Here is a 23,299-nt window from a genome sequence, read left to right as displayed (position 1 = left end):
GCAATTAAGTTTCTTTTTTTTTTCCAAATAGTTGACTCACCGAGCACTTGCCAAACCAAAAGTAACCAAACACTCTAAGCAAAGTGTCCTCACTTACTTTATGTTATCACTGAGCTTCTTTACGAAACTTAATGTAGTGATAAACTATACTTTAATGTGTGAAGATTGTTCTGAGCTTTTTGTCAGGAGATAATAGAGTTATAAAAACTTATTTGAAGTTATTTACCACCCTGTTTATTTGAACCACATTATTGTGGTCTTGTGGTGAATTTCACTTTAATCGAGGTCATCCTGCGTCCGTGTTCAATCTGTTTTGTTGCTGTCTGGGGGGTTGAGAAAACACAGAAGGTTTTTCACTGGAATTGGGTGAAGGGCTGAACTTTTGGGAGGGGGTGCAGGAAAAGTAGGAGGAGAATGAGAATCGGGGAGAATGGGAGCAGATATACGATCACTTACTGGCAAAACTCAAGTCCAGCAGCAGCTGTTTAGATTGAGTGTTAGTCATCTGCCTCTCTTCAGCCTGGTCCCCCCTCCTCTCTTTCTCTGTCTCTCATGAGAGTACTGTGAATAGCTCCTGAAATAGAGCCCAGTGGAGCGTAAAGGGAAATGTGAAAGACGGCATGGACAGAGGGGGGGTTTGTGTGAGCAATGTGATACGGTGCCAGTGTGAGAAATGCGTTCAAATGAAAAGATATGGACTGAAAGAAAAGAGCAAGGACGAGTGACGTGACAGAGACAGGGACACACAGATAAGTGAAAGGAAGAGAAGGAGAAAGAGAAAGAGAGAGAGAGAGAGAGAGAGAGAGAGAGAGAGAGAGAGAGAGAGGGGTGGGGTGGGGAATCAGGGGAGAGCGAGGCTTGCTCAGACTGAGAGTCTGAATCTGAGAGGAAGAAAGCTGGTGAAGGTTCACTGTTATTTTTCCTGCCACACATACAATTATCCTCTACAGAAAGGATTTATATTTTTGTTTTTCACTCTCATACTTTGTGGATTTTACGGACCTCGGACAACAGAGAAGTCTGAAAAGTCTTTCTTGAACTTTGCGAAAGGATCTAAACTTTTCTCACAGGACAGCAACCAGATTTAAAAGATTTACAACTATTTCATAGTCGTGTTAAGGTCATTAGCTGTGTGGGAATCTTTCCTCTGGCATGGCGTCTGGGAAGGAGCTACTTATTCTTGGTAAGTCTATCAATGAGAGCACAATGTCTGCATGTGTGACTGTGAGTGTGTGTGTGAATGACTGGGTGGGTGTGTGAGAGTTAAGGAAAGAAGACATAATAAAAAGCGGAAAGGAAAGAAATGTTGTAACACTTCAGTTGATGTACTTTTGTACATTTTTTACTAATATGTGGCAGCTATATAAACATACATAAATGTTTTTTTTACCCTCTATTTCTGAATTTCTCACTTAAAAATAAACTCAACCACTTATATTTCATCTATTACCAGTGGTCACAACTTGTGAGTTGTCAATTTTAGAAAGTACTTCAAGGTCACGTGCAACATCAGCCACGGTGAGCGCCGAGCAGCCGGCTGTGTTTGCTGCTGTGATGTGTGGACAGAGGTCAGAGAGGCTGCTGTGTAATAACTGGACTGACCTGAAGGACTGACCGGGTCAGTCAGGTTAGAGAAGCTTCTTCGGCCATCAGAGAATAAAGTCAGAGCTGGAATGAGTTGTGGCGGCATGCGGAGGTCTGGTGACACACAGCGACTCACAACAGAAAGAACCTAAACTCCTGTTTGAGTAAACCACAACCCTTAATGGGATGGGATTTATTTGTCTGTGACAGGCAGATTTCAGAAGCTCACCACCAACATATTTATAACCTACTGGTTTTACCAGTAAAATACAAAATCATTACTGCGTATACCTTTGTGTACATAACGTGTTCTTTTAATTTCATTTTTGTACGGATGTCATACATGATTGTATTTTTAATTACCGTACATTATATGTTGACCATGTTATTATTAGCATACATGCATTCAATATAGGCCATTCTGTGCATGTAATATTAAATTATATCCAAAAAGTGATAGGTTGTACTGAACTAGTATATAACACTATAATAAAAGTATTATGTATCTAGTATAAGTGTAATGCTGCATGAAAAAGTGTCCATCATCATAAAACAGTATTATTCTGATTTATCTTTTTATCTATTGATTACTGCTCTTTTATTCCCTAATCACAGCCAAACATGTTTCCTGTCACACTCTTGCTTCATGGTTGCAACAAAAGCAGAAGTCTTCAACATAACAAAACTAGTTATTAAAGCTGCTCTGACCAATATCTTTATATGAACAATGGCGCAAAAGACCATGTGTAATGTAAATTGTAAATGTGTAATTGCTCACAGTGGTATCATGTATTAATAATTCATCACAGTATTTTGGGAGTATCTGTACTTTAATTGAGTTTTGATATTTCTGTCAACCTACTTCTACTCCACTACACTTCCCCCTAAATATTTTAATTACTTTCTAGGAAATAGGAAAGAAAGGAAAACAGAATTTTGTTCTTTAAATGTTTTATGTAGTAGAAAAGACCTTGTTTTTTTCTTTAAGTGTAATGTAGGATCCATTTTTAAGGTAGTGTATGTTACAAAGAAGTTCGCAAGAAGAAACGCCATAATACTCAAGATTCTGACTGCTTAGGTTTTTATTAACAGCATTTACTTGTACTTTTACTTTCAATACTTAAGTATTTAAAGTATTGTTATATTCTAATTGGTGTTCTTAAATCTTTTTCTGTTAAGAAATCTGTACTTTTACTCGAGTGTGGCTTTCAGGTACTTCATCCACCACCACTCGCTCGCAGTGACACACCCATCAATAATTATTACCCCAGTCTGCAGTTTCCCTCAGCTCTTCAGAGCATTTTAACTTCTTACTGCTCAGTGGTTTGGTTTTCTAGCACACGGTTTTATGGTTTTGGTTTCTGTCATTCATATCAACCTCGATTCCTGAAGCACATATTTCTCTGAGAAGTTATCGGTTATCAAAAGTAAAAAAGATTTCGACAACTACAGCCACTATACAAACTTCATGATGCTTTTCTCTTCGGAGAAGCTCTTTTTTTTCTCCATGATTTATAACCCTAAAAACAGTACTGTGTTCAAAGATTTTTTACTATAGGAGATCCAGATCAGCTGTTCATAATTTGAGTTTCTGTACTTACGCTACTAGGTTATCAAAGACAAACTGGAGCCGGTCCATGGTTCTTTCTATTTATAATCAACAAGACCTCAATGTAAGTTCATTTTGTACCACCAAGGTTTTTTTTTTTCAGGACTGTCTTTTCAAAGGTTAGCAGGCGTTGAACTATAAGCATGTGGCAGTAGTTATTAGTCAGCTTGACTTTTGATCAGAGTAAAATGAAACATTTTGAATACAAGAAACTGCAGTTGCTCTCATGTGCATGCGACATAACACACTTGGTGATAGAGACAAACTATGGTGTATGCAACAAGGCCGATACTGTTTTTCTTACTTCCACTTCTCTCAGGCTCAGATATAATGCAACAGGAAGACAGACAGGATAAAAAAGACAGTTTATGTTACAGACAGCCATTCTCATACACCACTGTGCTTACTAGTGAATGAAAGTCAGCTGCGAATGGAGCACAAAGTTCCCCTTTGTATGATTTCAGACTTTGTTTCAGTCAACAGATATGTAGTCATAAAGTTTGACTCAGTCACACTGTTTCACACACTAACTGTCCCTGTCAAACTCAGCCTGGTTTTCCTAAAGTGGTGTTACTATGGGAGCTCCAGCGACAACAGAGGGCTCATTGTGATTGAAGGAGGGAAACAGGAGAGGTTTTTTTTTTAAACTCACAACATATTGGGTCAGGGGGCTGTTTTCTGCTTTACCAGTGACACAATGTGACTGACATGTGTCCTGTGCTGTGGTGTAACCTGACATGCAAGAGGTGGATCCATGGCTGGAGTTTAGCAGGAGAAACCATGCAAATACAAAATTCAACAAAATCGTGGAAACAAGCGTTCTTACCAGCTGTGTTAAGTGATGATTTAAGTAAACAAGAAGCTGCACTTTTTGAAAAAATTATATTCTCATTCCCAGGGGAACAGGGGAAGACAGTTTGCATTGGACACATGATTGAGACACACTAGTGGTGTTTCATGAAATGTATTTTTATGCAAAATTAGAGGTATTTTTTTTAGAGACGCTGTATGGAAATGGAAAAATTTCTTAAAACTTCCTCAATTGCGCAAAAAAGGTCTACACTTGAAGTAGACTTGAAGTCGGGTTTTTTTTTACCAGTGCTAAATGCTAAAAGCTAAATGGGATATGGAAATGCCTTTTCTGAATAAGTTCTGAGTTCTGACTGATGAGATGTTTACACTGTCACCATCGTCCTGGATATTACCATAACAACATGATTGTCTTCATCTCTGGATAGCATGAAACATGGTCAACACTAGCTGCCATTAAAGGACAATTATACCTTTCCCAATTGAAATAAATTCCTGAAGACTTCGCTCTCATAGATGGGTTAGATGATCAAAGTGACTGGTTTTGTTTCTGGTCTGCAACCTCAACTTCTTCGACTCTGTTAGATTACACCCATGCACCCATGCAGCCACAGCAGCTATGATGGATTGGTAACACATGTATCAACCACAAGTATGGCCATGCTAGTGTGTCTGTGTGTCGTACATAGGCTGAGCAGTGCTTGTAGCCACATGCTTAAGTAGCTAAAAATGATAACTTCATGTCGATGTTGAAGGACGCTAACATGACCACAACGACAATACTAACATATGCTCATCCAGATAGAATATTTGTCATGTTCCTCATCTTAGTTTAGTATTTTACCATGTCAACATTCACTAAGTAGCACTAAAAGCTGGGTACGGTTGATGTTGATGGGAATGTCAACAGGATTTTGATTATGAACCAAGGTAGTGAACAAACTGAAATTTAGACCTTTTGATGGACAAAAATGAAATAAAAATAAGGGGACACTAGAGTTATTACTATTTATCCTAAGGTAAACAAGAATATCTGCACCATATTTTATAGTGTTGAGACAGTTCATACAAAAAGTTAAATGATCACCATGATTCATCCCCTGGGAACCATGAATGTACAAAAGTTTGTGCCAGTCTGGTTGAGGTTGAGGTATTTCATATGATTAGTAATAAAATTGACCCACTGGTGGTGCTAAACTTAAAGACCGGCCAAAACCTAAAGTTATTAAGCTCCATCCTCTAAGGGACCATGAATGTCTGTACAAATTTCATGACAGTTATCCAGTAGCTGCAGAGATATTTCAATCCTGACCAAAGGCTTGGACCGACTGACCTACTCAGCTCTAGCCATACTGCTAGTGTGGTTGATAAAAACTCCTTATAATTACTTTTAAACCACTCATAAATCAACATAATCCATACCTTTGTTGTAAAGCTATACTGTCATTATGGTCGAAATAACTGTACCTTCCCCAATAAATCATCAAATATCTTCCTTCATCTTGAATTTTGGAACTATGGGGAGCTGCCTACCTCTGTTGATGTGTTGATACTTTTATTTGTGTCACTGTTGCTGTGAATCTCAGCAGACTGTGTCCTCTTTGGCAGAAATTCTTTAGAGTACGAGGATACTGGAATCCCATTTGATGTCAATTATAAGCATTGCTACTAGAAATTGTGTCATAGCTGAGCAGCTAAACTGCATGTCATTCTCAACTCCTAAGCCTGGGTAAGTTCTGTGATTTCTTGCAGTTCAATCAGTTGCACAGACACTTGACTGACAATAGCAAAAGAGTTCATTTCTTCAGGCAAACGTTAAAAGTGAAGTGGCTTCTGGAGCCAGCTCGAGGGTTCGTTCGGCTGTTGAAATGCCCATTCTGGGAAGAATTATGCCTAGAAATGTCCTAAAAAGGCCTGACTGGCTGATTATCTTACAAAAGGGCACATCACACAGGTTTGGTTGCTCTGCTTTACTGTGTCTTCCTTGTTGTTGTCAGATTTTGCCTTAACTGTGAAATGAAACTAAATGGCCTCTCTCTCTCTCTTCCTGCAGGCTTATTGTGTATGCTGGGGAAATGTTTCCCTGAGTGTGACCTGGGCTTAACATCAAAAGGCCGTGAATGCGTTGGTAATAATCTGCCTTGACCTCTCCTTTTCACCCTGCCCAATCACTGTATTGTATCTGTACACCATTGCTTTTGTTGTGGCTTCAAATCAAAACATAAGCTGCTTTTGCAATACCTCTGACTGGAGTTGACCAAGCAAAGCAGTCTTTTTTTTTTTGTAAAATTACACTTTGTTTTTCCATTTAAGGTATTTAACTTGCACCGCTCATTTACAGAGTGGATTGCAATGAAAATAACAGCTGAAGAAGTTTCAATTCTTAGATCACCACAATTTCAAGTGACTAGAAAAAATAAGCCCAAGCACCATTACTGCAGTGCTGTAACCTAAGACTGGTGATCATGGACAGATGTGCTCAAAGAAAACAAGCTCATAAGATAGATTGCTTAAAATCAAAATGACAAGTTAACTTCCAGTACACAACCACAGAAAACATATGTTTTGTTATGAACTATTTTGTGAAACATATCACTTTAACTGTATCCTCTTTGCTGTATGTATTTTTTTATTTAAATCTACAGATATGGATGAGTGCCAAGATCAACCATGTGGAAATTACACAAAGTGTATTAACACACATGGCAGCTTTTACTGCCAGTGCCAGTCAGGTTTCAAAAACATCAAAGGGCAGACTAAATTCACGCTGGATGGACAATGCAAAGGTTAGTGTGTGAGTGTGTGTGTGTGTGTGTGTGTGTGTGTGTGTGTGTGTGTGTGTGTGTGTGTGTGAGACCAGTGTCTCTCCCCTACCCAACTGGTTTTACCCATCTTCACTTGATTTTCTGACAGATATCAATGAGTGCACTGATTTTGACAATATCTGCGGTCCTGCTGCTAATTGTTCGAATCTGATCGGGAGCTTCAAGTGCATCTGCCACTCTGGGTACACCAATGCCACCAGTAGCTCTGGAAACTGCACAGGTGAGCATATTTACATGTCAATGTCTGCACTTGTCTGCAGCAGGTGGCACAGAAAGAACAGGAGAGTGAGGGAGATGTCAATCAAGGATGGTCAGCACAAAGTCTACTGTATTTTTCATGTTTAATCAACTCCACCCAACTGTAAATTGACGGTGGCTGCCTCCGACAAATTTTGTAATTTTTAAGAAAAGCCAATCTGAAAGGCACAGCCGCTGAACATATTGACTGGCCAGGTGTGTGGTGGTGTGAGCAACCAGGACAGGAAGAGGCTACGGCAGCAGGCCTTTCGTCAAGCTCCCAGGAAGTGTGTTAGACTTTGAAGCAAATTTGACATAGTGGCCAAGGTGGAATAACACCATCCAGGTCCGTCACACGATGCCCAGGGGTGCAGAAAGACTTATTCTATTGACTTACATTAGGAAAGAGACGTCTGTAAATCAGTGGATACATTTTTGTGAGCGTCAAAACTTCCACAAAATGACTCATTTCACTATCAGTATTTAATCCATTTATCTCGATAACATTTGTAAAGAGCCACAAGATAATATTATTTGATTGCCATTCAAGCTAACAAAGAAGCTAAACTGGAAGTCAGCTGCTCCACCAGAAGAAGTTACCCGCTAAGGCACACTCGACCGCGCTTGGTCGCTTCAAGTCTTTAGTGCCTATGCCTATGTTTATTTCTGCTTAAACTCAGGCATATTAACATAGGTGTCTATGGGGACTGACTCACTTCTGAGGCCAGCTTCAAGTGGCTGTTAAAGGAACTGCATGCTTTATTTTTCAGCCCTGGAGATTGCTGCTTAAGTAGAATGTGTTATTTCATTTTTCAGAACTGACTTTAAGCAGAACAGCCGGGAAATTGTGATAATAATGTCATCTTCTCGTGTCGTCTTGTCAGTGAAAAACAGAACTCTGACATAGGGTTGGACAATTAATCGAAAAGTAATCGAAAACAACATTCAGAACTTCTAACCGGCGCAATCTTGCCCATGTCAGTTATTTATTTATTTTAATTCTGTTAATCATTTCCCCACCTAAATTGCCAACTCTCACACATCTCATGCCAAAACATTGCGACAGCAAAGTGTTGAACAATCATGTAATGCAGCAAATGACTCCAGAACGACTCTAGAATACAGCTGAGACAACCAAGTCATATGTGCTTCCACAGCGTTTCAATATCAACGATCAAACAGATGATGGTCTGACAGCAGCACAGTGAGACAGACAGATAAACAGAGCAGAGCTTCTCCTCACAGCACCCAAGTGTCTGAATGAACAGACAAATATTCAGCAGTGGAAAGTGACTTGTTCAGACTTCTACAGACTACTTTGTTTTAGTTTCATGTTTCGTCAGACTTTTGAAGAAATAATTTAGAAACACGAAAACGCATTGCTCTGTGTCTCATTCAGCATCCCGAACTGAGCTCTCATCATTATTACCAGGGGCAGATTTAGTCATTTGGAGGCCTGTGGCCACAGGCACATTCTCTAACTGGAAATAATGGCAGGTTGCCAGCAGCTATTATTTAGGCCTACTCAAAAAAAAACATTAATAGCACACAGCAAAGGTTCAGTCAGAGTCCTATAGTCAGGAGAGGTGAGTATTATTAGCACAATGTGCTTAAATTTACCTGAAGTTTGTTTAAGATGTTTATTACACTCTAACACACGGTCAAAAAAAGTTTGAGGGCAAAAAACAAACTAAAAAAAGAAGCAAAAAACAAAATAAATGTTTATTAATCGTAATCGAGGTGAAATGTTCAATTCATCGTGATATTTATTTGAGGTAAAATTGCCCAGCCCTATTCTGACAACACTTTTGGTAATGTTACACAGACATGGGCATGTTTCTCACATTCAAATAAAAGTGGACAATTAAGAAAGAAACTGAAGAAGGGCAATGGCTTCCCTCCATCAAAATGAAACACTGCTAATCCTAGTCTGATCTCGAAAACATCACGTGCTTTTGACTCAACATGATGCAACCATTGGAACTCGCTGTACTCAGATCTAAACCACAATCTCCTGCCTCCTGCTAGTACAAATTGCAGCTCTCAACAACATCTCACGACACCAGTTGCCTGAAAGTCTTTGAGATATTTTTGCCAACAATGGAAGACTCACACGACCGTGTCCTGGTCTCATTACTCAACTCATTATGACGTATGACTTATGTCTCCGTTCCGTCTCTTTACACAGACATAGATGAATGCAGCGAAGCTGAAAAGCAAAAAGAAGACCTCTGTGGAAGGAAAGGGACTTGCAAAAACACAAATGGGAGTTACTGGTGCGAATGCTCAAAGGGATACACCAACTATGGCTACAACAGGATCCCATGCTCAGGTGAGTGCATGTGTACATAATCCATCTGCATCACTATTACTTTCATTCCCTTGTATTAAACCTCACGCTCTCCTTGAATAAACTTGCCAACACAGATGTCATTGTGCTAGCTCTGCGTACTTTCTGTGTTGACTCATCTGATTCCAGACAACCGGTAGTGTATGTCTCACAGGATAATGGGGTTGAGTTTCTGTTAAGCGCTTCTGCTTTGCTATAAAGATTTTATCACACTATTCTGGTTTTTGTATATCCTCTAGTGAAGTATCAAAGTCAGCTGGTGAGATGATAATCTGATGTTTCTCTCCGTTCCATCTAGAGCTCAAATGTGACAGCTTCAGTGGGGAAGGCAAGCCTGCGCCGGTACGATAAACATTTAGAAATAAGACTATTATCATTAAAGGGGTAGTTTCAGGTTTTTTTTGTAGTAGGGTTGTTTAAGGTGCTAATCCAAACACAGTATATGATATATATGGATGCCAGCATGCCCCCAGTTAGGGGAAGCAGGTTTGAGTCCGACACACAAACTAAGCAATGTACCGCTATGGATGGGGCAGCAATAAAATGTACTAGCCACCTAAATAAAAATTTCTACCAAAAAAACAATATCACTTTAAATGTTTGCTATATTTAGAATATTTTCACTGCTTTACCACAATGTCAGACAGCTGTTAAATCACTCGCTTCAAAAACAGACTCCACTGAGAAAAACAGTGATGTAGCATCACTGAGCACAGGAGCTGCTGGTCTACCACCGCCTCCATCCATTAGCTTGTTTGTGTTATTGTATGACCTTGGGTGTTCAAAAGGGTAAGTTCAGTTTCATCAAAGTTACACAATAACACAAAATAAGTAACTCGTGGAATCAGTGGTATACCAGCAGCTTCTGTGTTCAGTGTGCTATTGTTGTCAATAGAGTCTGGTCACTTTCCCTCCAGAAGGCTTTCCACTGGAAAGGCAGTGAAAATACTCTTCATATAGATCATTTAAACCTATACTATTTTTTTTAGGTGACTAAAATATGTTTCGTTGCTGACCCCTCCGTAGCAGTACATAGCTTAACTTCTGTCAGACTCCAGCCTGCTTCTCCACTCTGAGTGCGTGCTGACTGACATCTACTTCATGTAATACACTGATTTAAGTCAAGTACCCCATGCAACCCCAGGTTAAAAAAAACAAAGTATCCCTGTAATGTCTTAAGCTCTTACATAGGTTTTAAATTTGAACTTGTCCCTGCAGCTCAGAGTACGGGGTCAGTTATAATCCAGCACTGTGGGTCTTGTTAAAGAACATTTAAGCTAACTGCAGCCCTGTAAGATTTGGGATACATGAACTGAAATAGAGTAAACTGAATGGTCTTATTATTCTCTTTCTCTCAGTTGCTCGGAGGCCTGGCAGACATTTTGTTCATGATGAGAAACAACTGTTTGACTCTGTCTAACCCAAGCACCTCTGGTGAAAGTAAGACCGATGGAGAGGCGCAACTGGAGGTCAGAACAGTCGATACAAAACTCAAACACATGCATTTTACACACACAAACACACACTGAATTCTCAATCTCCCTCTCTCGTCCTGCAACTTGGACAGAAACTTTTCACAGCAACTGAGGACATTCTGTCCCTCGGTCAACTGCACAGTAGTGAGGATGTGAGTGGATTGCTCGTTACGCTGGAAAACGCTATTATGCTCATCGGCCCACAACTCAAAGACAACCGCACCAAGATAGAGACCACTGAGACAGGTAACAGTGTCTTCAAAAAAATTACAAGCTCACAGGACTTTTCTTTAGACAAGGATATATGCAGAGTTTAACAGATGAAATTGGGGAAAGCTCACATCAATCATGTCATTTGAAATGAGTGTTCGGTTCAAATAGATGCAGAGATTGCAGTACAGAGAGGAAAGACACCACCAACTGGACCAATCCATCTGGCCAATGAGAATGCTGCACTTGACACCGACTGGACAACAGCAGCGGGAACGGGATCATACCCTGGTAAATTAATCTTCTCCTCTGACAAATCAGCACCGATTTTAATGTTTATCAATGAAAACAATCGTTTTTTATTGTCTTTTTATAGGTTTTGCTATGGCTGCATTGCTGAGCTACAAGAACCTCGAGATATCTGCCAACCGGTCCTTTGATGAGCTCACAGGACATGAAAAAAATGGCGTGGATCCCTCCTCCTATCAGATCTCCTCTAGAGTTGTGTCTGTTGTGGTCTCCAACCCATCCACTCAGAACCTGAGCCGCAGTGTCAACATCACCCTCAAACATCTTAAGGTAGTCCCATCTGTCCCACAGTCTTTTCAGTGTGGACCAACCTCGACCAGTGTATTGCTATATAGCCATAATAGTCAAAACCATCAGAATTACTGGAATATTACGATGTAAATGAAACACAAAGCCTACTTTTGACATGATGGTGTTGTTTTGTGCATAGGCCAAAAGGGAGTCCCCTCAGGTGGGCTACATCTGTGCGTTCTGGACTGAGAAAGGGGTCTGGTCCACAGATGGTTGTTATCAACAGCAGTCCAACGCCACACACACAGTGTGCACATGTGAACATCTGAGCAGCTTTGCTGTTCTCATGGCACTCTACCCCATAGAGGTAAGAAGCAGACACACAAACACCTTAAATACCTAAATGAAATGTACTAAGGTGTTTAGTGTTGGTATATTATTGGTACTTTTTTCTGTAAAATGACTGGGAAATCCCACTAAGAAAATCAATGTTATGTCTTATGTCTAAATAGCTGAAACAAACTGTATCTTGCTGGTAACAATTGAAATAATTTTGGCCTAGTTGCAGATTCTCATGAATGGAACACCAAAATATAACTGAATCAACAGTTAAGGAAATAACTGAAGAAATTATTAGAAGTCAACTCCTTATTGAAGGGTGTCTTTGCAAAATTCATAGAATATGAGTTGTCTGCCCATGCCTCTCAAAAATGGCGGTGGTCGAGCCGGCAGCTAGCAGCTAACCGTGCTAACTCCGATGCTAATAAACGACAACAGTGCTGGCAGAGTTATAATATTAACCAGGGAGGGACAGGAGGAAATAAACAGAGGTCTAAACCAGACTTCTCTAGTATGCATGCTCTATGGGCCCAACTATATAGAAGAGCTTGGTAATTTCATACCGTGAAAATCCAGATTCTTTGACTTTATGAGCCACTGAGCAACTTCCATAGAAAGGAACAGGGCAACGCCTCCAGCACTATATCCACTTGTCTTTATGCATCTATGGGAGCTTCTTCTGTAACAACGTTATCAGTGGTAAACGCCACACGTTTGCAGTGCACAGTGGTGTAGATGAGCTAGCCGGTGGCACATGCAGTGGGAGCGAATGACCAAACTACAGTGAAGCACAAATAACAACAAACACAAAGGTGTGACTTCATTCTCTGCCCATAACTCCACTAAGATTTACAGAGCAAACAGTGGTTTGTTGTTTTATTAATTCTCAGAATGTTGCATACACAACTTTTAGGGTTTTTTCATTGTTAATTTTCAGAATTTCATTTAATTTTTTTTCTATTTCATCTATCTATCTTTATCTATTTCATCTTTTTCTATTTCATTTTATTTTAGAAGTCTGTTTTTACCTCATAATGGTATTTTCCATAAAAAGCCATTCTAAAGCAACCGTGCCAACATTATTGCATTGTTGTATTGTGTAAGCACACACATATGTTAGAAATTATAATCTTTTAACTCCATTACATCACCTCACATGTCTTCCCTACTAGCATACCTTTGGGCTCGAGCTGGTGACCAAGATAGGGCTGACCATCTCGCTGCTATGTCTCATACTGTGCATCCTGACATTCAAGTTCTGCCGCTCCATACAAGGGACCCGCACCACCATCCATCTGCACCTCTGCATCTGCCTCTTCATGGCTGACCTCATCTTTCTGGCTGGCATTTCACGAACCGAACCTGTGGTATGTTTGTGCAAGAAAACAGTGACTTCACTTACATGAACTGCACTGTAAAAATAAAACTGCAAAATTACTTCAATGGGTAACACACAAATAAATTATTAAATAAAGTTTTTCCCAACACATATTAGCAACTTATATGAACACAATTGCTTTAAGTCACATTTATTTCATAACGTGACTTTCTTTACATTAATAGTTTTCATTAATGCAACTTAAATTCAAGGCAAGTCAACTTAAGTTTACAATATTTCTAACTCAATCATTTGCTTTAACCAAAGTAAATCACTGCCTTATAACAATTTAGTTTTGTGGTTTCAGGAAAAGTAGTTTGTTAAAGTTATCCTCATGTATATTATTGTTTGCTCAAATTAGATTAGATTTTTAATGGCTTATCATCCCTAGCAAATATGCATAATATGAATAACAAAGTGCAACACAGAGTTGAGGCAAACTTTCCATTTTTCCAGAATCCCTTCTACACAGCTAGAGGCCAGTGAATATTCTGCAATTAAGCAGTGTACGCGCACACACACACACACACACACATACACACGCATATATATATATATATATTTCAATATTAAAGTCTTGTTCATACATCTTTTCTGCTGGAGGCTCAGTTTTAGGTCATTTTATATTTCAGGGCCTTGATGAGCTTTTATCTGACTGAAAGTTCAAAATTGCATTGGCAATGGTAATTTTTGAAAAACTATTTCTACATTAATAGGAGCTGCTGTTTAGACTCATTATCAGTCTTGTTTAACACATCATCTGCATTTCACATTGACTATATTGGCTGAAATCACTTTAAATCCAGTTTAAATACACAATTTTCTCTGTTCTGAACATACATAAAAAACACATTATGGCTTAGTCCATAATAACACTTTCACGTTTCTTTCCAGGAGTATAACTTACCTTAAATTCGTCCAGTGAGTCTTGTGCCCAGGCCTGAGGTTTCCATCATCTACCTGAAAAAAAAAGTCAATTTACGTCAAGTGGAGGGCACATTTCTATTCACTACTAAACTTGAATTGTGTTTAGCTGAGCAGCAATATCCCACTTGGTAACTGTACGTACGTGAAAAGACAACGAGTAACATTAATTGGCATAAACAACACCGCTGCTCATTAGCATACTAGCACAGCAATGCTAAACTGGTTAACACTTAGCTTAACGAAAAAGACTTACCCAGTCCGAACCGCGTGTATTTTGTCGCCAGGTTAACGTTTATCACCGTCGCCTCTGCGCTTTCCAACATAAATACCGAGTCACTCCTGTCACAGAGGCCAGCAACAAGCTGCTATCTCTGCATCTCTCACACAGCCAGGTGCTCTCTGCTCAGCAACCGGACTCACCTGCGCGCGTTCACGAGGGCGGCACGCACTCTCTCGACTCGGTGTTCCTGGACGACTTAAATGACAGCGGAACCAGCTAAACTTTGTTACCATACACACACACACACACACACCTGTGATACACACCCCCTAGCGTTAGGAAGAGGGCTGCATGCCCTGGCCCTCTAACTAGCTGCAAGCTACAAACCCTAACATGGCCTACCCACCTGTGCTGCGCTAAAGAGCAGCCACACCCCTTACACAACCTCGGTTCTGCACCTGCAAATTACAAACGTCAACCCAGCTTTTTCTCGTTATTACCAAAATTCATGGGCCAATTGTGCTAGGAAAGGTAACTGTTCAATAGCATAGCATTAGAGCCTAATAACAGACCATCTTAAGCATCACTATACTGGCAGCTTTATTTGAAGTGTTACACAACAGCTGACAGTTTTCACAAAACCAGAAAAATACATCTAAATTATTACACATTAGGCTGATTTAGAACTTGCTAACATTCGCATGGCTTTATTGGCTCAGTGTGTTTATTTAAAATTAAACAATACACTGAAAAAATCAGGCAAGCTTTTTTTCGACCGCAAAACACTTTTAATCGCAAAATTCAATTTTGTCTTACATTAAACAACTTACCACCTTTATGAGTCAAGGGTCAGTCACGAGAACATGGCAGCTCAACTCCAAGGACAAACTGTTGAAAAGATGTCTACATCATTGACATCAGAGGCAAACTACACCTAACTGACCACTTTATTTAAACTGAAAATAGTAAAAATTAAAGGAACAGTCCGTAATTTTAAATTGCTATAATCCACATAGGTAGGCCTACACCACCACAACTAAAGCACAAAACTGCATGAGGTTCATCAAAATATTACATTACTTCAACTACAACTCAAACACACTTGTGAACATGACCTTAGCTATGGTCGAAACCGGTCCCTATCATGGAGGGCACATTATAGTGTGTTTGTCATTTTGACTTTTTTTGGTCATTCTTAGCGGTTAATTTTATCCACTATAGAGTGGTGAAGTAATGAGTCCTTAAACACGGAAGTCCATTAGCCTTTTTGCTCTTCCGGTTCCCTCGTCTTAAAGTCTATGGGTTTTCGGTAAAATGCCTTCAATAAAGTCTCTGGTTAACACAGGCTAAAGATATTTAGACGTTTTGTTCTGCAACATAAAATATGTGCGCTCAAACCCATTTTTGAACTTTTAAGGCTTTACTCGTCTTAAAAAAGGCGGTTGCTAACAAGTGGCTAAATGGGACAACAGTGTTTGTCTGGGACGTTCGACGTCATCACACCGGACACAGAAACTCAACCCACTTATCTGTCTTTACAGCTTTACATACACACTCAAACTAGATTTGTCAATTGATAATATTTTTTTGATTGTGTTTTTAACGTGTTTTACAGTGTTTGTAGCTGTGGCATTGAAGTCGTGTGACCTCGATTCATGTTCGTGTTCGAGTTCGTGTATATCCTATAGCCTAACAATAGCTTTTTGCTTCTGGTGATTTCATTCACGCCCAAAACACACAAAAGTGGTGTTCATCTGTGAAGATTATCATGCTGAACAAAACGTGTAAATCTCATAAACTTGTGTTCTTCATAGAGTTTATTTTTGGCGATGATCGAAAATACCATTCAGAAATCCCATAAGGTTTTTGACGAAGGAACCAGTGCGATGCCAACTTCCTGGTTGGCCTACAAAAATACATCATCCCTTCACCACTCTGTTTTACTCCTGTATACCGCAACGTAATGTGGACGTGTATTTCCAGAGGAAGAAAATTCCAGCGTAGTATCTGAAATCTCGTTCAGTTATTCCGTATATATAGTTCACTATTTAATACACACTACAGGGAATAGTGAGTGAGTGAATGAGGGGACAGTTTTGAACACTGCTCTTGTCTTTAATAACACAGTGATTGAATTAAAATGTTGACAGTGGGCTGAACTGCCCCACACACCCTCCTGTTTACATGAAACAAAGCAGAGAGCCCAGATAATAACCAAAGAGGCGCTCTCCACATTAACATCAGAACATTCCTGCAATATTAATCCTCAAGCCCCTCTTCCTGCCACGTTACAGTTGAATTCCCTTGTGGTTATCTGGAGGCAAAAAAGGGGGGGAAACTGTGCTTTGAGACTTTTTCAGAAACAGTAGCCTGCTCTTAAGAAAGCTGACAGTGGAGCAGAGAATCACAAAATGACAACTGTTTGCTGTCACTTAGGAGAAGAGAGCAACATTGTGACATCTGTGTCGTAATCTGTGGTGCAAAATAACTGCATTTAAGTAATGTTTTGAAGAACATGTACTTTCCATTTTTATGTAACTTTATATGGTGCTCCACTGTATTTCAGAGAGAATGTATTTTTCCCTCAGCTGCAGTTATTTGAAAGCTTCGGTTATTACAGTAATTGCTGCAGATTTTATTTACCAACCTAATGTGCTACAATATTTAATTGTTGGTCCAATGCTAATGGATTAGTGATAATAATACATTCATATTATTATCATTGATACAAGTTTTGTAAGGGCCTAAATGAGACATTTTGAGTGGTATTCTTACTTAAAGCATGAATATACTTTTTCTCTTACCCATAGTGTTACTTATCCATCTAGTTTGTTCTGGTGTGAATTGCAGTGTTGAAAATATCGGCCGTAGAGATAATCGCCTTCTCTTTAATATAGTGGAACTTAATGGCTCTCGACTCTCGACTGGTGCTAGAAGCGGGAAAAAAAAATTAAAAAGTCAACAGCATTGTCTTTTTTCAGAGATTATGACCTAGTTACCCAAGATAATCCACAGGCCTAATTGTGAACAGTTTCACTGAGGAGCTTTTTTCTTTCTATTGAATTACATCTGCCAATCATATGACCTTACAGAAGGAAGCGTGCATCTACTCATGGATGAGAGATTCGTTCTCATGACAGTGTAATTTGGTGAAAACAGTTCCTACATAAAACTGCTCACAACAAGGTCTGATCTTAACTGACCAGGTCATGATTTATGGAAAGAGAGATTGTTGTGAGTTTATTATTATTATTATAATTATTTTGGCACACTAAGCAACACAAGCTTAGTGCCATCTAGTTCCATAACAGAAAGAAGGCAGACATCTCTAAGGCTGATATCTCCAATACTCAATAGCAGCTCACACCAAAGCAGTCTAGACTGATAAACAGCACTACAGGTAAGAGGAAGAACATGTGCTTTGATTTTGATGTGAGCTGTCCCTCTCAGGATCTAACTCCTACCACCAGGATTTAAATAATCTGACTGTAATCTATTTGAGGTCATAATTGTCAAATTTTCGTCAGATTTCTGCTGTGAGACATTTTATTTCTTTCTAATCTTGTCCTTTTTTGTGTTGTCTTGCTGCATCATTTCAGGGCGGCTGCAGGTTTGTTGCAGCGATGCTCCACTTCTTCTTCCTGGGAGTGTTCACCTGGATGCTGTTAGAAGGGGTGCAGCTGTACCGCATGGTGGTCCTGGTGTTCAATGCCACCATTCGGCCCCTCTACTTATACCTCGCTGGTTACGGGCTCCCCCTCATTATTCTCATTATATCTGCCATCTCTAGACCAGACGGATACGGCACGGACCAGTAGTAAGTGTTACTGCATGTGTGTTTGCATACTTGATGTGTGATGGCGATTACATCAGTGTGTTACACAGACTTGCTGTTATCTATCTGGTTGATATCAGGAAAAACCTTGTCAAGTACATGTGTTTCCTTCCTCCTAACTAGCTGCTGGCTGTCCCTGAAAGACGGCCTCATCTGGAGTTTCTTCGGCCCTGTGTGCTTCATCATCATCCTCAATGTCTTCTTTTTCATCGTCACCGTCTGGAAGCTCGCCCAGAAATTCACCAGCCTCAACCCAGACCTCTCCAAACTGCACAAAATCAAGTCAGTCTGTGTTTGTTTGCATGTTTATGGCTTTTTGTGTGACTCGTCTTGTTGTTGTAATGTGTGAAGTAATGTGACCCTCACTTATTCTACTGCGCATGTCAGTATGTATGAAATGGAGCTTTGGGAACTGAAAAATGCATGGATGGAAAGAATGTGAGAGTTTGGTGGGGGAAAATGTAGCGAATGTTTTCATAGTACCAACTCTGCTCTCTAATGCTACTGAGGAGCTCCCAACCCCCAACTCCCAGCTCCATCTATGCATGCTCATTTTTCAACTCCATTCAATGCATTTGGAGACGACACTGCATAAACACGTGCAGCTGCAGAAAATTCTTGGATACACCGGTTCATTAATCAGTGAAGTTTAATTTAGTCCAGGGAATTGGGAATGTGAACCTCTTGTGCTAAAATAAAGGGAGAATTTTTTTCAGTCAGGAAAAACTCAGCATTAGAAAATGTGATATGTGATATGCTCTCCAAAGTTTTGGAGGATTCTGAGGGACTGATATTAAAACTTGAAGTTCTAGATGGTTAAACTTTATATGCTATCCATCTCTTTGAATGGATTTGTTCTTTTAAGCTAATCTGTGACATTCAGTTGTCTTTCACTTCTCGGCTGTCAGTAGAAACTGCTGCTTTGCTGTGCACCCATCCTCCTTTTCTCTTCATATCCTCTCTTTAGGGGTTTTCCAGACACTGCAGTGGTAACTGAGTCATCCATGTGAATCTTTCTGTTCATTCTTTATCTGTTGCTTTTTGTCTGACCCGTACCCCCCCCCCATCCACCCTTTTTTTTTCATCTGCAGAGCTTTCACAGTGACAGCTATCGCCCAGATTTGCATACTGGGTCTGATGTGGGTGTTTGGGGCCTTCATGTTTGACGAGGGCTCCACAGCTATAGCATACATCTTCACTATCCTCAACAGCCTGCAGGGAGCGTTGGTCTTCATCATGCACTGCCTGCTGTCTAAACAGGTAGGATACAGTAGTTGTGTGCGTAGCTGCATCAGTATGCATGAGACTAAGAGAGAGAGAGATTAGATAAAATCATAAAAATTCAGCTACAAGAGAAAGCGTAACAACAAAGACTCAAGGTTTTGAGCAGAGAGTATACGGTTTTGAGCTGTATATTTTCCTTACTGATGTCCTGCTGCCCTCTGCAGGTGAGAGACGAGTACGCCCATTTCCTGTCCTGTATCTGCACACCACAAAAGAAGAGATACTCGGACTTCAGCAGTACCAACCCCTCCAGCAGTCAGTCACAAGTAAGCATCCAGTGACCCCTCTCACTGTCTCTCTCTGAGCGGTGTTGGGAGGGTTTCTTTTGAAATGTAATAGGTTATAGATTTACTAGTTTACCCCGTAAAAATGTAATAACTATTTAATTACATCACAAAAGTAATGTGACTTAGTAAATTCGATTACTTTTCTGTCAAATGTTTTAAACTGAGCAATAAAGCTGAAAAGGCCTAAAAACACAAGTGCATACACTCAAATTTGTCTAAAATGGCTTTAATGACCCGCATTGTCAAATTATGCCAAAAAAGGGCATTCCTAAAGACACGCAAAGCAACACAGTGAACATTATATTCTTGTCATTACCAAGCTCATATAGACTATAATGGAGACACACCATGGCAAAATTGAACAAAAAATATTTATTTAATCAAATTATACCAAATTGGACTAAGTTAAAGATTTATCTTAATATTTACAGTGTGGAGCGTGGAAGTCAGTGTTGACAGTAGCGTGTTTGGTGCATGAGTGTGAGATGTGTGTGTGTGTTGTAAAAGTGCATAAAAGCAAAACAAAGCAGTAAGGCAACAAAACCAAACCAAAGAAGGGCAAAGAGATGCTGCAGCCAGAGAGCAAGTAGCTGTACACAGGCTTATTCAAGCTGAACACTCTCAGGTGTTCCCAGTTTAACGAGCAGCGAGCTGCAAGAGAGCACAGACGGGTGAATCTGCAGCACAGAGATGACACCCTCAGGGTCGTCCCAACAAAATTACATGTAAATATAGGCCTACACATGCACATAACATTTCAATAAAAAAAAAAATATATATACATTCAAATGTAACCGATTTGTAATCACAAACATTTTGTTAATAACTGTAATTTATTTACAGATATTTTGTCTGTAACTGTAAATAATTACAATGTAGCTCCATTACATGTAACTAATTACTCCCCAGCGCTGTCTCTAAGTCATAAACGCCTGCAATCAATTATCGTACTTCAGTACAATTTTGAGTATTTCCTTTTTATACTACCTAATACTTAAATGTTTCAGGTGGAAATGTTACACTTTTTGATTTAAACTTTTATTTCACTGCATTTATGATATTTTCAGTAATGTAATGCTTGGAGATTTAAATTTCACATTCAAAACATATCATTGTCTTACAAAATATAATGCATAAGCATTGAAATAAGCAACATGAAATGTTATTTGCATGATGAATAAACAGCTTTATCTTAGTAATATAATACTGTATATATAGCATGACTTATTTTGCACGATGCATAATACTTTTGATACTTAAAGTACATTTGGTCAGTAATAATTATGAATGTTGACTAAAGTATACTTTGTAATGCCAGACTTATACTTGTTATTGAATATTTTTACATTGTGGCGCAGCTACTTAAAAAAAAAAGTTGTACTTCCTTCATTGCTGTAAACACATTATGTTTCTGAGTCTGTGTTTTTTGTGTTCATGTAGGGTTCTCGGAGTGGGCAGCACACCGGAGAATCCCAGATATGAAGCGCTCTATCTTTTATTCTACCCCAGAGACAGACTATCACATCTTTACATTATCTGGATTAAGTTTGCCCTGATTTTAAAGGTTTGGATGACTTCAAATGAAAATTCAGTCATTATTTACTCACCTTGATGTCAACTGAAGCACTGGTAAAGATAATCAGGGCCCCCCAAGGAGGTCATGCTGGGTCATGTGATGTTTGACAAGGAATAAATGAAATTAATGGGATCAAACTAAAAAAGAAAAAATAAATCCAGTTATATGAATGGCATCATCTGCCAAATCAATTGCATTATGCATCAGATAGTCTACCCTTGACCTCTTATTTTTGCTTCTTTTTCCCCTCACTGATGTTGGATCATGTTGTTTTGATGATGACTGAAATTTGGTTTTAGTGTGTCATTATTGTCACAGCAGGCAAGAAGTAGCCAACTTCTACAAGTGCTTATTCAGGAAGTGAAAGTGAAAACTTTTCTTACCAGTTCATCCAAAACATATCACAATATAAGCTGTATTGCCTTCAGAAGGATTCAAAGCTATACTGACAGAGTATTTATTATCAAGTGCAGACTACAAAGTCTACATTATGTAGGCTGCAAGAAAATATGAATGATGCTCCATATGTTAACAGCATGAGCAGATAGTTTGCGCTGTATTTTATGTTAATGTTTTATGTGAAAATAAGGTTGAGCGTGCTTTTTATTGATGGGATCTTCACAGAAAATATTTGTCTCTATGTACTGTATGTAACAGCATTTTATATTAGCAAAGAAACAACTTACTTTTGACCCACAAAGTGCCTCTGACGTTCACCTCATGTCCCTGTAAATCATATGTGGTCTCCTATAAAGGATTTTATGTCTGTTGTTTCTTGATTTCAAACAAAACAAGTGATTTTTAATCACTTGTGGCTAGTTTTTAAAGATTTTTTCTTGATTTGCTATTGAGCTGTGCCTTTTGTCACTGGTTTATAAGGGGATATGTTTTCTGGCTTTTAGTTACGAAACAGAAAAACATATCCAACCCCAAAAAAATAGTTTCTTGGGAAATTCACAAAAATGAGGTCCACCCTTCTGATAAGCCCTCAGCTTCCTGTAATCAAACTGTGTTTATGGAATCAAATTCCTTTTTGTCGTCTTGTTGTCTTGTTGTAGCCGTCAGCCTCTGTCTCCACACAATGTTAGTAACTGTAAGGTATCACATTCCTAAAATGAGAGGTGTTTATCATTGTGATGAAGTGTAATGGGAAATGTACAGAACTTTTTTGTGCTGTTGCACTTTTCTGCAGTAAAAATGATAATGCAGCACATCTTTGCTCACATGATGCATGTGATAATCAAGAAGACTTGAGACGCAGCCTCTTGTGCAGAACTTGAACAGTTTGTTTGTTGTAATAAAACTATCAGTTATATATTTTCTTTTTTTAAATAAAAAATGTCTAGACACACTGATCAGCAGCAAAAAAGAGAAAACGTTTGGAATCCAAATTAATTTGGATTACAATTACAATTTGGATTGGATAAACATTTGGATTAATCCTTCGTTTAAGACTACAGATGTGTTTGTTTTAAGAAGTAAACTGTTTCACAGTTCTTTTGTGAGGCTGCACTTTTTTGTGACCATTTTTGTGACCTTTTATTCATGCATTGCAAGGTGTATTTTTATGTTAAAAAGCTATGCACATTTTGCAGAATTTTGTGAATGTAAAGATCTTATTCTTAGAATATACTATAGGAGTTAATGTTTGAAGGTATATGAACTTATTTTTCTACTTTGTTTTGTTGTATGTTGTTTGGTACTGTTTTCTTTAAAGCACCACGAATTTTATTAAAGCTTTTATCAGCATTAGTCTCCAGCACATTCATGGATGGGTGGATGGATGGATGAATGGATATTTATCCAGTAGACA

At 39.1% G+C, this 23,299-nt stretch overlaps 1 protein-coding gene across 1 annotated transcript; it reads left to right on the top strand.

Annotated features, from left to right (window-relative positions):
* Positions 1–858: 858 nt before the first annotated feature.
* On the top strand, positions 859–23,235 carry LOC121941817 (adhesion G protein-coupled receptor E5). The gene is made up of 17 exons (XM_042484698.1): positions 859–1,183; positions 6,057–6,131; positions 6,649–6,789; positions 6,917–7,048; positions 9,254–9,397; positions 9,714–9,757; positions 10,774–10,884; positions 10,983–11,136; positions 11,272–11,391; positions 11,477–11,679; positions 11,840–12,007; positions 13,152–13,346; positions 18,104–18,321; positions 18,463–18,621; positions 19,431–19,599; positions 19,788–19,889; positions 21,351–23,235. Exons 1-17 carry the CDS (start codon positions 1,153–1,155, stop codon positions 21,390–21,392), a joined length of 2,208 nt encoding a protein of 735 aa, XP_042340632.1. The 5' UTR covers positions 859–1,152; the 3' UTR covers positions 21,393–23,235.
* The last annotated feature ends 64 nt before the right edge of the window (positions 23,236–23,299 follow it).

Source organism: Plectropomus leopardus, chromosome 4, assembly GCF_008729295.1.
Source record: "Plectropomus leopardus isolate mb chromosome 4, YSFRI_Pleo_2.0, whole genome shotgun sequence".
Taxonomy (NCBI): domain Eukaryota; kingdom Metazoa; phylum Chordata; class Actinopteri; order Perciformes; family Serranidae; genus Plectropomus; species Plectropomus leopardus.
Note: the sequence above shows the minus strand (reverse complement) of the source record. Positions and strands in the feature narration are given on the sequence as shown.